General features: G+C 35.9%; 2 protein-coding genes across 2 annotated transcripts in view; both read left to right on the top strand.

Annotated features, from left to right (window-relative positions):
* The window catches only part of LOC105170871, a 6,210-nt gene extending 1,035 nt beyond the window's left edge, over positions 1 to 5,175 (top strand). The window contains exons 2-7 of the mRNA XM_020696786.1: positions 6 to 39; positions 131 to 1,053; positions 2,019 to 2,211; positions 2,323 to 2,508; positions 2,630 to 3,006; positions 4,659 to 5,175. Of these exons, the coding sequence (XP_020552445.1) occupies positions 6 to 39; positions 131 to 1,053; positions 2,019 to 2,211; positions 2,323 to 2,508; positions 2,630 to 3,006; positions 4,659 to 4,799 (1,854 nt within the window). The 3' untranslated portion in view covers positions 4,800 to 5,175. The remainder of the gene's footprint in view (positions 1 to 5; positions 40 to 130; positions 1,054 to 2,018; positions 2,212 to 2,322; positions 2,509 to 2,629; positions 3,007 to 4,658) is intronic.
* LOC105170701 (ribulose bisphosphate carboxylase small chain, chloroplastic-like) lies at positions 8,487 to 9,888 on the top strand. The gene is made up of 3 exons (XM_011091580.2): positions 8,487 to 8,728; positions 9,241 to 9,375; positions 9,472 to 9,888. Exons 1-3 carry the CDS (start codon positions 8,549 to 8,551, stop codon positions 9,700 to 9,702), a joined length of 546 nt encoding a protein of 181 aa, XP_011089882.1. The 5' UTR covers positions 8,487 to 8,548; the 3' UTR covers positions 9,703 to 9,888.

Here is a 14,079-nt window from a genome sequence, read left to right as displayed (position 1 = left end):
CTGATTTTGGACTCAGATTTGTCTCTAAGGATGTTTCTCGTAAGTGATGTTTCAATCTCCATTCTAGGTGCTTTAGAGGCAACTATTTGATAGTATTCTTGTGAATTATGACATATTGTCGACATGTCAGGTATATGTTTCAAGGTGATGCAAACCACAGCAAGTTTCATTTTGTTTGGAGCTTTGGTTGCTTTTGTCAAAGCCCTCTCAAGGTGGAGAACAATAAATGTTGCGGAGGTCGTAGTTGTCTCTCCTTCCAACGGCACAAAGGAAGTAACACGCCTTACCAACAGACAACTGGGCCTTATAGGGTTAAAGTCCAAACCTGAAGTGGGTTCTGAAGAGTCTTCAAAGAAACCTCCTAAATCTAGAATTAGCACACCTTCTCCATCAAATGTCCTTGTCCCCCTACACCAGTCACTAACAGACTCAAATCACTTGTCTAGAACGAGCGGTGGGAAATCAAGCACCACTAGCGGCAGCAAGATGCATAGCTTTACTACACCATCAAAATCACCAGCTTCTCCCTCTATGTATCTTGTCCCCACAGCCTCTATGCGTTCACCAGTCCAGTCACCGTCGCTGCAGACATCACCAGGTGCCGATCAGTTTATTGCCACCCCATGGTCAAATAAGCGTCCTGGTTTTCATAAAGAGATAGTAACAGAGGCAGATCTCGAAAAATTTTTGGCTGATGTAGACGAGAAAATATCTGAAACAGCAAGTAAATTGGCAACTCCACCCCCCAGCATAAGTGGATTTGGCATGACCAGTCCAAACACTATCTCCAGTTCAGTTAATACTTCTGGAACGACAAGAAGCACACCTCTGAGGCCTGTTAGGATGTCCCCTGGTTCCCAAAAGTTTACCACTCCTCCGAAGAAAGGGGAGGGAGATCTTCCTCCTCCGATGTCCATGGAAGAGTCAATTGAAGCTTTTGAAAGGTTGGGCATTTACCCACATATTGAGCAACAGCGCGACTGTCTCAGGCAGTGGTTTTCTGCTGTTGTACTTAATCCTCTCCTTAATAAGATTGAGACTAGCCACTTGAAGGTAAGAGTTATGTTTTCAACTATGCTTCTTACTGGAGCTGACTTAAAGTTTTGGCATAACTTTGGCACAACTCTAATTAGGAGTTTGCATATATCTCTGATGTATCAACTTAAACCTGCGAATAATGGAAAAATAAGGACACTATTGTAATGGTGATTTTGCATAGAAACAGTGAACGGTAAATTTATAACTCTAAATATATTAAGGCCCAAGATAAAAACCTGGTAGGAATGTCAGTGTATTTATCATAGTGAGTTTTCATGGAAGCAATAAATTATATCATAACAGAGAACAGAGTTATATAGTCATGTTCCCATTGCATAATCCATGTTTCTGTTCTGGAGATGATAGCAAATCACAGGTGTTGGTCTTTGCGAATAAGACATATATGAAATTCTGAACCTGAAAGGTTGCCGTAGAAAATGTATTTATTCACAAGCAGGATTTGTATTTTATTCTCTAAACCCTTACCTTATGGATCCTCTGGAAGCTTTGGAATTTTCACTCTTTATAACTTTCAAAATTCATTCATTGTTTGCAGAAATAGCTGAGATAGTGGTAGGACTTTTGTTCTCTTTTCATTCTCCCATAAACTCAAGCTTGTCAACATGTTTTTTCTATGTTTTTGGGTTAGTCTCCATAGAGTTCCAGACTAAGATTTGAAGGATTCATGCCATATAACAGTGAAGTCTTTTAGTATGTTTCTTGGTTCTTCAACACTGTGCCATGCAATACCATTGTTCTCTGTTAATGTAGCTTCCTAAAGTAGAATCCATTTGGTGCATAATGTTTTAGATTTACTTCAGGTCATGATTTTTTTCAGCTTTACATGATCTAGAGAGCCATATAACTTTGAGTGGAAGTAGATTGGATGTTGATCCTTAATATTTTATGCTATTAGAAGTCTAGCTTCTTACTTTCAATGCATTTCCTTCTTGATTGCATATAATCTCTCATACTTTCAGGTTATTGAAGCAGCTGCTAAACTCAATATCCCAATTACCATAAGTCAAGTTGGAAGTGACACCCCTAGTACACCTACTATTGCTAATGCATCTCCAATCGAGAGGAATAATGAATGGAAGCCAGCATTTGCAATTGACGAAGATGGACTTCTTCATCAGCTACGTGCTAGTCTTGTTCAAGCTCTCGATGTTTGTATGTGTAAATTGTTCATGGATTTATAGTTCTCGTATACATTTCATAACTCGTAAGATAAAATTTTGATTTAAATACTTTCTTCAAATTTATTATCTTTTCCATTTTCAGCAAAGTTGCCAACTAGCAATTTCCAGCAATCCCCTCAGCAAGCTGCCTCGGTTCCTCTTTTACAAGAGGCCATTGATGTCATTACAGAACATCAGAGGCTCCATGCTTTGATGAAAGGAGAGTGGGCTAAAGGTTTACTTCCACAAAGTAGTGTACGAGCAGATTATACCGTACAAAGAATTCGCAGTAAGTGTATTCCTAATTACCTAATGTTAAAGTAAAACCGATGCCTGGCAGAATTCATCTTCTTCTCTCTTATGTGGTTTTCATCTTGTGAATTTCCATTAACCTGTCAAAAGTTCTATAGAGCTTGCTGAAGGAACGTGTTTGAAGAACTATGAGTATTTGGCAAATGGCGAGGCATATGACAAAGTAAATAAGAAATGGAGTCTTGAGCTTCCCAATGATTCTCACTTGCTTCTTTATCTGTTCTGTGCTTTCCTGGAATACCCAAAGTGGATGTTGCATGTTGATCCTACAACTTATGCTGGGGCACAGGCAAGCAAGAATCCTTTGTTTTTGGGTGTTCTGCCTCCTAAAGAAAGGTTTCCTGAGAAGTATATAGCTGTTATTTCTGGTATACCCTCTGTGCTACATCCGGGGGCTTGTATTTTAGCAGTTGGGAAGCAAAGTCCCCCTGTATTTGCCTTATACTGGGACAAAAAGCCTCACTTCTCTCTCCAGGTAAATTAAATCAGTGCATCATGCTAGTCTTTTGACTTTGTTTCCCACATGATAACTAAAAGCAATACTTGACTACTTAAAGAAATCTATGAATGCATGCATCATGTGATCCCCTTGGTCTATCTAACTGGCTTAAGGCAACTGCTGACCAGTTTATGATATTAAATTGATCAAGAAGTACGAACAGCATGCACAATCCGTTTTCTTTCTCTTCTTTCTATTTGCTAGGTGAGCCTGCCCAATATGGATATCGTATTTGGACTGACACAGTATTCTCACCAAGAGTTTATTTGTAGGAGTCTTTTAAAGTAGTTTTACATTGTTATCCCCAAAACCAGTGGTTGAGAACTTGAGAGTTTGAGAGCATTGACATATATGCTTTCTAAATGATGCTTAGTATGCTGCCAATTTACATTACACCAGACAAGAAGGAAAACAATAAAAATGGAAACACGAATAAAATAGGAAAAAAACCTACTAGACCCATCTTCATCCTGTGCTGCATTTGAGATAATATGTTGTCTTTATAATGTGATTGTAATTCGCAGATCTCTTATTATAGCATGCCACTAATGGATCTCTTATTCTAGTTACCTGTATGAATGATAGTCAAGATGAGTGTAATGAACAATGAAGATTAGGTAATTAATGATGATAAGTATGAGTCAAGAGTGAAAATGAATCTGAAACTGGCATTCAACATATTGCTCGGCAATTTCTTTGATTGAATTGTTGAAATCATAAAATGGTCAAAGAACAAAAATTCAGTGAATGCGATGTATTCACTATGAATGGAGATTAGGTAATTAATGATGACAAGTATGAGTCAAGAGTGAAGATGACATCTTAACTAGCACTCAACATATTTGCTGGGCGACTTCTTTGATTTGAACTGTGGAAATCATAAAATGGTCAAGAACAAAGATTCAGTGAATACAATGTATCACTATGTGTAGTAATCCTAAAACTTGGACTAGCCAAAGTTTTATGATGTCCCAATACACTTTGTTTGGAGTTGTCTTTAGGTAGGGTTTGGAAGGTTTGTAAAACTGAGTCTGGGTTTTGGAAAGTATGAAGTTTGTATTGGAGAGTGTGATAAGTGTTTGGTATTGTATTTTGAGAGGTTTAAAATTGTTGTAAATGGATGAATATATATTTGGTATTGTTTTAAAGGGCATAAAAAGTCACCGTAGATGTCATATCATGTCTTGATAGCGGTTGAAAGAAGTTTAAAATGTATGAAAATGTGTTTGATAAGACAAGTTACTGTAGATTTCTGATCATGTTTTAATAGTGGGTGTTTGGTATTTTTATATCTAAATAATATAGGAAAAGGGGATAGAATAATTTTGGTACTTATAGGGAAATTTTGGATTGGTTTAAACCAGTTAAAACCTCTAATTCGCTATTCTTGAAATCATTTTGACCCCGTTTTGGAAACTGACAAATAATGAAACCAAACAAAGAGATAGTATTCCTTATGCTAGCATGGTCTTTTAAGCATATTCGAGGGATTGCAAGAGTTGGGTCTTCTCCTCCTTTTCCTGCAAGTGCCTTCTCTTAAACCAATTGATCCTACTGGCTGTAGAACTATTTATATAGATAGTATGTGTTTGGGAGACTATAATAGGCCATCTCACTTTCATTTGCAGGGAAGAACAGCACTTTGGGATTCCATATTGCTCCTGTGCCATAAAATTAAAATCAGTTACGGTGGTATTGTTAGAGGCATGCACCTCGGTTCGTCGGCCTTGGCCATTCTTCCGGTTCTTGAACAAGAAACTGACGACTGAAAGTGCTGTTTATGTTACATCTCTTCATATAGGCTATGGGCTTCACGTACCAGAACGGGCCATCGAACTGCTGTTTTGCACTTGAAGAGTTATATTTGAGCAGATCATCCATGAGAAGCAGCGTCCTCTTGCTAACTCATTTTACTCTCCGTTTGTATTTAGTGTTAGTTGATGATATAAAGACAGGAAACAGACACCCCTTTCTTTATGGTTAGAAAATAGATATTGTTTATGAGAATGGTGAAATGTGTACATCTCTAGGTTTTGATGGAGACCATTTGAAACAGCAGTCCATGCTGGAAAGATCTATCTGGCATTCTGGCTGCTGATTTTTCTAACTAGTTATTTATCTTACTGCTTTGATGTTTCCTTGATTCTTTCTGGATGTTACCTCAGTATGCAATCAATCGGGTGCCCATTTTAAAGATATTCCACTTTGAATACTAATTTGAATTTTATAGGTTTGACACTGACGAGCAAGTGAACAAGTATCATATACATGAAATTTTCATTTAACCATTTAGCAATACATAGTCGAACGTGTTCTTTATGCTCAGCACAAAAAACCTCCGGATAACCCTTCCATTCATTAGGATCAAACATTTCAGCTCTTCTGTTGGTGTTTATAAAGTTGAACACCACCTCATCCGGGCCTCGCTAATCTCTTCAAGATGTAATAGATGGTCTAGATAAAAGAGGTGGTTGGGTACGAAACCAAGTTCAATCAATTTTTTGAAACAATAGATAGTATACCAAGCAGCTCGGCCAAGTTCCACCTCTTCTTTGTTTGTTCCACTTCTATATGCTGAGGCTTGAGGATACACCTCCTGACGCCGGCTTAAAGTAGTTTAGGCTAGAGCCTCCCCTCGTTATTGACAGGGATGGTATATTGGTAATGATACGAGTTTGCCAAAATTCAGGATTTGTCCCGCCAAAAAAATTTAGGACTTGGATCCACTGGGTTGGACTCGATAGATCTGATAGACCTTGTTAATATATTCTTAAAGTATTAAAAAATTATAGTTTTTAAAAAAAAGTACTACTACCATAACTTTCTAAATATAAAATAATAATATTATTGAAAGTTAAATATATATATATTTTGTATAATTTTAAGTGCATATTTTTGGAATTGAAATATTTAAAAATTTTAGATTTTATGTGTTATTTATATAAACATTAAAATGTTCATAAACTATTTATATTGATATTTTATTTGATAAATTATCAAGTTTGTGTATTATATATATAAAAAAATAGTCGAGACAAATCCAAGACAGATCAGAGTTCAAAACAATAAAACCCAAACCTGTTGGGGGACCCATTTAAAAGCTTCAAGATTTGCCCGAATTTGGAGGAATTTGAAATCCGGACCCATAAGCATCCCAAATTATTGGGCTGGTTCTGGTTGGGATGTCAATCTCAGAATTGGTTTAGTAGTAACGAGTGTGGAGGAAACGTAGCAAATAATTCTGGGTCCCTCACAGTTCTTGTGGCAGAAATACCCGGAGATAATGTAGCTCTCAAACATTGTGTTGCAACACAATTTTGTTTGTAATGTCCTTCACTTTCCTCATGCGATCAGTCTTTGGATCTATGCCTACTGTTTCACACTCCATTTTTTGGATTAGGGTCCACCACAAATCCACTTCCTTTTTTTTTTGCTCCCAGTATTTGTTTGATAATTTTGACATATTTACTCAACACGAGATAATTTAAAAGGCTGAAGATATTTTAAATTGATGCAAAAATTATAAAATTATAAAATTTTTTCACTTGGATTTAGATAGATTGATGGATAATAATGCAATCTAATTGGGGGATGAAATAGGTATTATCCCAAGTTCCCAACCCAAATTCAGTTTATATTTTCTAATAGGTTTGGATTTGAGCTTAGGTATAACATAAGACTATGAATCTGAACTTTATTATTATATAAAAGTAATCAAATAAGTATCATAAATTATAAATTCATCCATTTAAATGTAGCGAATGTGGTATTTCAAGAGATTGGATAGATCCAAAGAAAAGGAAATTGGAAAGCATACAAAAATGATTTCAGCCAGTCATCACATGAAAGTCTATGTATATAATTCAAATTCTTTGTTTGAACAAATTATTGTATTGGTTGAGTCCTTTTGTGGATGGTGTAGTGTTGAACAATCAATTAGTGGGGTAGGCTGCAAAGCGTCATGATCAGATAAGTCCCAAGACGTTAATAACTTGATAAATTTTGATCACTTAAACTAAAAATATCTTTTGGTTTTGGGTAAAAAAGAAAAAGGAAAAATTCTTGGAAAAGCAACCACTATTTCCCTACTTATCACTAATGCTCTAATGATGAATTAGAGTGTGAATACTTGTCGATTCAATCGATAAGAGAACGAGAACTTACGATTGTTGGTTCGATCGCAAGAGTTGTATTGATGAATGATGGATGATTTATAAGTATTTTTATAAGTCAGTTCAATTCTGTCTATTGGTGTGAGAATTGCGATGGAGAGTGATTTACAAGTATCCTTACAAGTAAGTGATTTGTAAGATCCCTACAAACGATAGTAGTAGATTGAACTATATTTTTCTATGAGAGAGAGAGGGGGGAGGTGGGAGGGAAGTTAAAACTTTGATCATGAATTAAATGGCGTTTTGAACCATAAAATATTATTTACGACCTTCATATGATCACCCCAACATCATACAATTTATTTGATTTTTCAAATTAAAAGCATTCTTATAACAATAACAAATAATATTTAAAAATATTATGATTTGAAAGTTTTATGATATCAGAATTATTAATTAATACAAGAAACTAGTTATATAGATAGATAATAGAAAATATTAGTAAAATCTTGATTGTTGTCATGTATGTGTAGTTGTGTACTGTAATCACTATCCATAATCATATGTGGCACTGCTACATTGTACATCAACAAAAGAATCTAAAAAGAGTATACCAAGTGAACAAAAAATGTTTTTTCCCTTTTTCCTAAATAAAAATATCATTTATATCTATCCTCCGCTACATTCAAAACTATTACACATATCATTAGATTTAAAAACATAAATTAAAACATAACAAATAAACAATAAATACACAACACACATTATTATAAAAGTAGAAAATGCGCCCATATATAAGATTCAAGCTCGGGAATCGTACCTATGAATACTCAAAATTAACCCAGTATTAAAAAAAAATTATAATTAATCATAATTTTACAACAATTACTAATTGTTCTTTTGGCAAACGAGATAAAACATAGTCATATTGACTGACCATGCTATAAATTTAAGTTTTCATGCTGGGCTATTTTTGTACTTATCGAAAATTTTAATCTATTCTACTATGTTTTTTCGAAATAACCAAAAAAAAAAAAGGAAAAAAGAAAATCTATGAGAATATCTGTAGCTGGGAAACGGGTGATGTCCCGATGAACGGCTGTGATTCTTTTTGGCAGGGTGGGCCTCGAAGTGGTCGTTGCCATATCAGATAAGGTTAGAACCACGTGTCGGTCTTGAAGGGTGCAAAGTGATAAGGCGCCGATCCATTGAAAACCACTGGCAACTCAAATCCAACGGACCATTCCAACTAAAATTGTACAAGATTGAATTAGGAGCGTTGGATGATAATCTGCACGAGCCAATTAGAGCAAGAGGGACCCATATAGCACTATATAGGAAAGGGTTGTTCCACAGTTTTGTCTGTGTGTGTGAATGAACTAGTTAGCCAAAAAACAAAGGGTGAAATGGCTGCTTCCTCAATGATCTCCATCACCACCCCCACCGTCGGCCGCTGCACTCCGGCTCAGCCCGCCATGGTGGCCCCCTTCACCGGCCTTAAGTCGGCCGCCGCTTTTCCCTCCAACACCAAGAACGCTGACATCACCACCCTTTCCACCAACGGTGGCAGAGTCTCCTGCATGAAGGTACGTTCATTTTTTTGCTACTTGATTATTTTAAATTATCAAATTACAGTAACAAGTATAATATTTTGTCGTTTAAAAGTGAAACTTTATAATAAATAATTACCGACCACAACCTAAAGAACATTGTGATCATGATAATAGTGTTCTGATTATAGCTAAAATTATTAAAAAATATTGATTTAAATTGTATTTATTAAAAAATTTATTTTTTTGTAGCAACTGAAAATATTATTTAATTTTTTATGAACTAGACTTGTATAATAATGAAGTAGTGGGTGAAAAAGAGAAGAAATTCTCTTATTTAAATTAGGTTTGGTGGATCGGATCTGAAATGATTATATGGTAAGTATTATACACATACAGTATGATTGGTGTAACTATTTAATTTTTTGAAAAAGAGAAGTGGGGTAAAAGCAAATTTCTCTAAAATCAAATTATTATGATACAATTAATTAGGAAAAGAAAATCATAAACATATAGGTATGAAATGATAATAATTCTAATTTTGGCAGGTGTGGCCGACCCAAGGAAAGAAGAAGTTCGAGACATTGTCATACCTTCCCGATCTGACCAGGGAGCAACTCCTCAAGGAAGTTGAATACCTTCTCCGCCTCAAACTCATTCCTTGTTTGGAATTCGAGTTGGAGGTCCGTAATCTACTTAATTTTATTTTTCATTCCATGTCAATTTATAGACTCCTAGTTTTTTTAATTTAATTATTTTTTTTATTTTGTGTGGCACAGCACGGATTCGTATATCGTGAAAACCACAGATCACCAGGGTACTATGATGGACGCTACTGGACCATGTGGAAGCTGCCCATGTTTGGGTGCACTGACGCGGTTCAAGTGTTGCTCGAGTTGGACGAGGCCATCAAGGCTCACCCAAACGGCTTCATTAGAATCATCGGATTCGACAACGCCCGTCAAGTGCAATGCACCAGTTTCATTGCCTACAAGCCCCCAGGCTACTAAGTAAATTGTCCAATTATCCATGGGATATCTCGATTTTAGAATTTTTGTATTTGTTTGATTTTATCAGCCGACTTGTTTTCTGCTTTCTTCTAGATCCATCTCTTTCGGATTTCCATTCTGAAAAAATAGGAATGTATGAGGATAAGTATTATAAATACGACCTTTTCAATTATTAATAGAAAAGTATATATGTGTTCTATTTATTTTTTTAAAAGGTAAATTTCATTAAACATAAGATCGCGTACAATACGAGAAGCTATACAATGAAATAAAACGCAAATTCCAAGCAATTTGCCAGATTTTATATATAATAGAAGATTGGAGAGAAGCTTGTATTGAAGGCTATTCCTCTCTTGCCGAATATGATAAACCGTAGAAGCCAACATAGCACAGTAAGTGGCCTTCAACAGATTTGAACCATTGAAACTAACATATCATTTATTCAAATTGTGCATTGTGTGATATGATTGGTGACGTGATATCATATAAGTTGTGTACTGTGTGATATAATTGATGATAAGATATCATACTAGTTGTGTGTTGTATGATATGATAAAAAAAAATATATTGTGGTTGAGATGATGATAGCCGACAAGATTATTGAATTATGCATTACAATTTGAGTAAGAAGAATCCTATGAAAATAAACAATAACTTAGGATTCTCAAAGAAAAAAAAAAAAAAAAAAACTTGCAATGTATTATGATGTGGATTGATCTATAGTTGTTGGTAGTAGTTATCTCATGAATTGACATGGTGCTTGCATAATAGACATTCGTTGTTTGGTGTCATTGCATGAAATTTGTTTTATTGTATATATATATATATATATATATGTATGCAGTAGGTGGCTCATTCTTTGATACTTATTTTTTTTTGTAGATAGGTCCCAGTAAGTAGTTGAATTCGATGCATAATTAAGCTGAGTGCATTGCAACTTTCAAGAAATTCGATTCAACCGTGTGATAGATCTTTCGAAGGTCCACCTTCAGAGTGGTAGATTGTTCCACTTGTAGTCGTGCGTCACTCCTGGGCCAAAAGGATATTGTCACCGACACGTCTCCCTGCCACAAAACACAAACACAAACACATTTTGGCTCTAATCAATCAGCCTTTCTAGTACCGTGTTCATTATGATAAATTATGAAATATGTAATTAAGGTTATCATTTTTTATGCAAAATTTTAGAAATCTAAAACTCTAAATATGTGTCATTTGCAGACTAGTATCATTTTATGAAAAGTCAGCAATCTTAAGTATTAATTGTTAATTCTAAGGGGCGCGCACACACACCACACACACACACAAAAAAGATGCACATACAAGAAAATGTATTTACTAAGGCATTTCAGCAAAAGCCCAAACGACAAGAAATATAAATCACACAAGACGCCTCAACCTTTAACAAAGTTAGCATAAAAACTTGTAATGGATTTTGATCACTTAATGAGACTTACCTCTCTTCAAAAAAGTTAAAGCTAGTGTCTCCTTCCAGTAAAGGAATCATTCACTTTCCAAAGAAGAGCCACAAGAACAGCTATGCCATTTATCAAGCAACACCACATATTCAACAACTTATAGGCCTAATATCTTGGTTTCTGCAATACCAAAACCACATTACTAGGAAACTGTTACAACACAAATATGTATGAAATTGCCCATAACTACCTGAAAACAGAAAAATAACATAAACTTGGGCAGGTGAATGATTAGTTCTTTACTTGATAAACAGTAAGCCACATGTAAGCACAAGCATGAGTCAAGCATCGACTACAGTATGTATAACTGATTAATTGTTCCTGAGCAAAAGGACCATTCCCCTTCTTCATGCGAGTACCCAAAAATCAAGGTGATGCTAAATAAACTACCATGTGATTCAAGGGTGAAAATTACAGAGACTGCTATTAGCAGGAAGGAAATCAAAATGGCTAAAGGCACCAAAGTCAGGGTTCAAAACTACAGCATTTTGTAGTGGTCGTTGGCAACCAATTCAAGAATTGGTTAGCAGATCATAACCACACAAGCCATTTATCAGATTTTATCAATCCTCCACTCATTTTCTCTCACTATATCCCCTCTAGTAAGTAAATCAATCCAAGATCACTCTTGCTAACGAGATGTATTGAAAGAAAAAAAGAAGAGGGACAATGCACTCTCTCCTGTCCTATTATTACTCTTCATTTCGATAAATACTCATTCATATCAGGTAAAACAAAATGAGAATAACATCTATGCAAGCACACAAAAATATTACAAAGGACATAAATAGACCACAAAGACACACAATACCCGTAATGAGCATAAAATATTGCGAAACTAAGGTGACATCCTGCACGAGAAAAAGAGTTGTGTAGATAGAAATGAAAACTTAGAAATTGAAGGAGAATGACAAATGTAACAAGATGCAGATGGCATTCGTTGGCGCAGAAGATAAAAACAACACCTCACTTCTTCTATGTTCAAAATTAAAGTAAAACATGTTTTACATTGACACACACACACACATGAACACATACCCCGCACACACACAGACCCACACCGCACACGCGCGCGCGCACACACACACTCTCACACACACCCCGCACATGCGCGCACACACACACACACTCTCACCACACACCCCACACCCACCCACACCCACACCCACCCACACATACACACACATTGCACGCACACACACGCACACAAGAAAAAAGACGCACAGACAAGGAAATGGTGAAGTCGGAACAAGGAGGGGGCATCATTCAACAAAACTTCTCAAGTTTGTGGTCGATAAAATTGAAAAAGAAATGCAGTAGCTGATTAGAACCTATAAAAATATATTCCTGGACATCATGATCTCAACAGAAACCTGCTACACCAGATCATAATTTTCAAAGAGGTTGATCCAAAAACTGGATAATATTAAACACAAAATCATTGCCCTAATACAATTATATAAATAAAACACACTAGGAAATACTGCAACCTTCTTTTCTCCAATAATGACACTAGGTTCAAAAGAGCAGCAATAGTTAAGCTCTTCTTGATGCCCACAGGCAGGCTTCCCCCAAAGCATCGATTTTGATTACTTCATTAAACTTACATCTCTTCCAAAAAGTTAAAGTTAGTGTCTCCTTGCAGTAAAGGAATCATTCACTTTTCAAAGAAGAACCACAAGAACAGTTGTGCCATTTATCAAGCAACACCACAGATTCAACAACTTATAGGCCTAATATCCTAGTTTCTGCAATACCAAAACCATATTACTAGGAAACTGTTACCACTCAAATATGTATGAAACTGCCCATAAGACCTGAAGGCAGAAAAATAACAGAAACTTGGGCAGGTGAATGATTAGTTCTTTACCTGATAAACAGTAAGCCACATGTAATCACAAGCATGAGCCAAGCATCAGCTACAACATATATAATTAATTAATTGTTTCTGAGCAAAAGGATCATTCTCCCTCTTTCATGCGAGTACCCAAAAATCAAGGTGATGTTACATAAACTACCATGTGATTCAAGGGTGAAAATTACAAAGACCCGCTATTAGCAGGAAGGAAATCAAAATGGCAAAAGGCACCAAAGTCAGGGTTCGGAACTACAGCATTTTGTAGTGGTCGTTGTCAACCAATTCAAGAATTGGTTAGCAGATCATAACCACCCAAACTATTTATCAGATTTTATTTTATCAATACTCATTTTCTCTTACTATATCCGCTCTAGTAAAGTAAATCAATACAAGGTTACTCTTGCTAACGAGATATATTGAAAGAAAAAAAAAGAAGAGGGACAATGCACTCTCTCCTGTCCTGTTATTGCTCTTCATTTCAATAAATACTTATTCATATCAGGTAAACAAAAATGAGAATACACAATTATGCAAGCACACAAAAATATTACAAAAGACATAAATAGACCACAAATACACACAATGCCCGAAATGAGTAAAAAATATTGCGAAACTATGGTGACATCCTGCACAAGAAAAAGCATTGTGTAGATAGAAATTAAGACTTAGAAATTGAAGGAGAATGGCAAATGTAACAAGACGTAGATGACATTCGTTGGCGCAGAAGATAAAAGTAACACCTCACTTCTTCTATGTTCAAAATAAAAGTAAAACATGTTCTACAGTGACACATACACACACACACACACACACCGCACATGCACACACGCACACATACCGGGCGTGCACACACACACACACACCTCACACGCACACAAACACACACACACACACCTCACACGCACACAAACACACACACCTCACACGCACACACCTGTACACACACACACACAACACACGCACATGCACATACACACACACACCCACACTACACACACACATAAAAAAAAAAGACGCACAAACAAGGAAATGGTAGAGCCG

This window comes from Sesamum indicum, linkage group LG9, assembly GCF_000512975.1.
Source record: "Sesamum indicum cultivar Zhongzhi No. 13 linkage group LG9, S_indicum_v1.0, whole genome shotgun sequence".
NCBI classification, from domain to species: domain Eukaryota; kingdom Viridiplantae; phylum Streptophyta; class Magnoliopsida; order Lamiales; family Pedaliaceae; genus Sesamum; species Sesamum indicum.
Note: the sequence above shows the minus strand (reverse complement) of the source record. Positions and strands in the feature narration are given on the sequence as shown.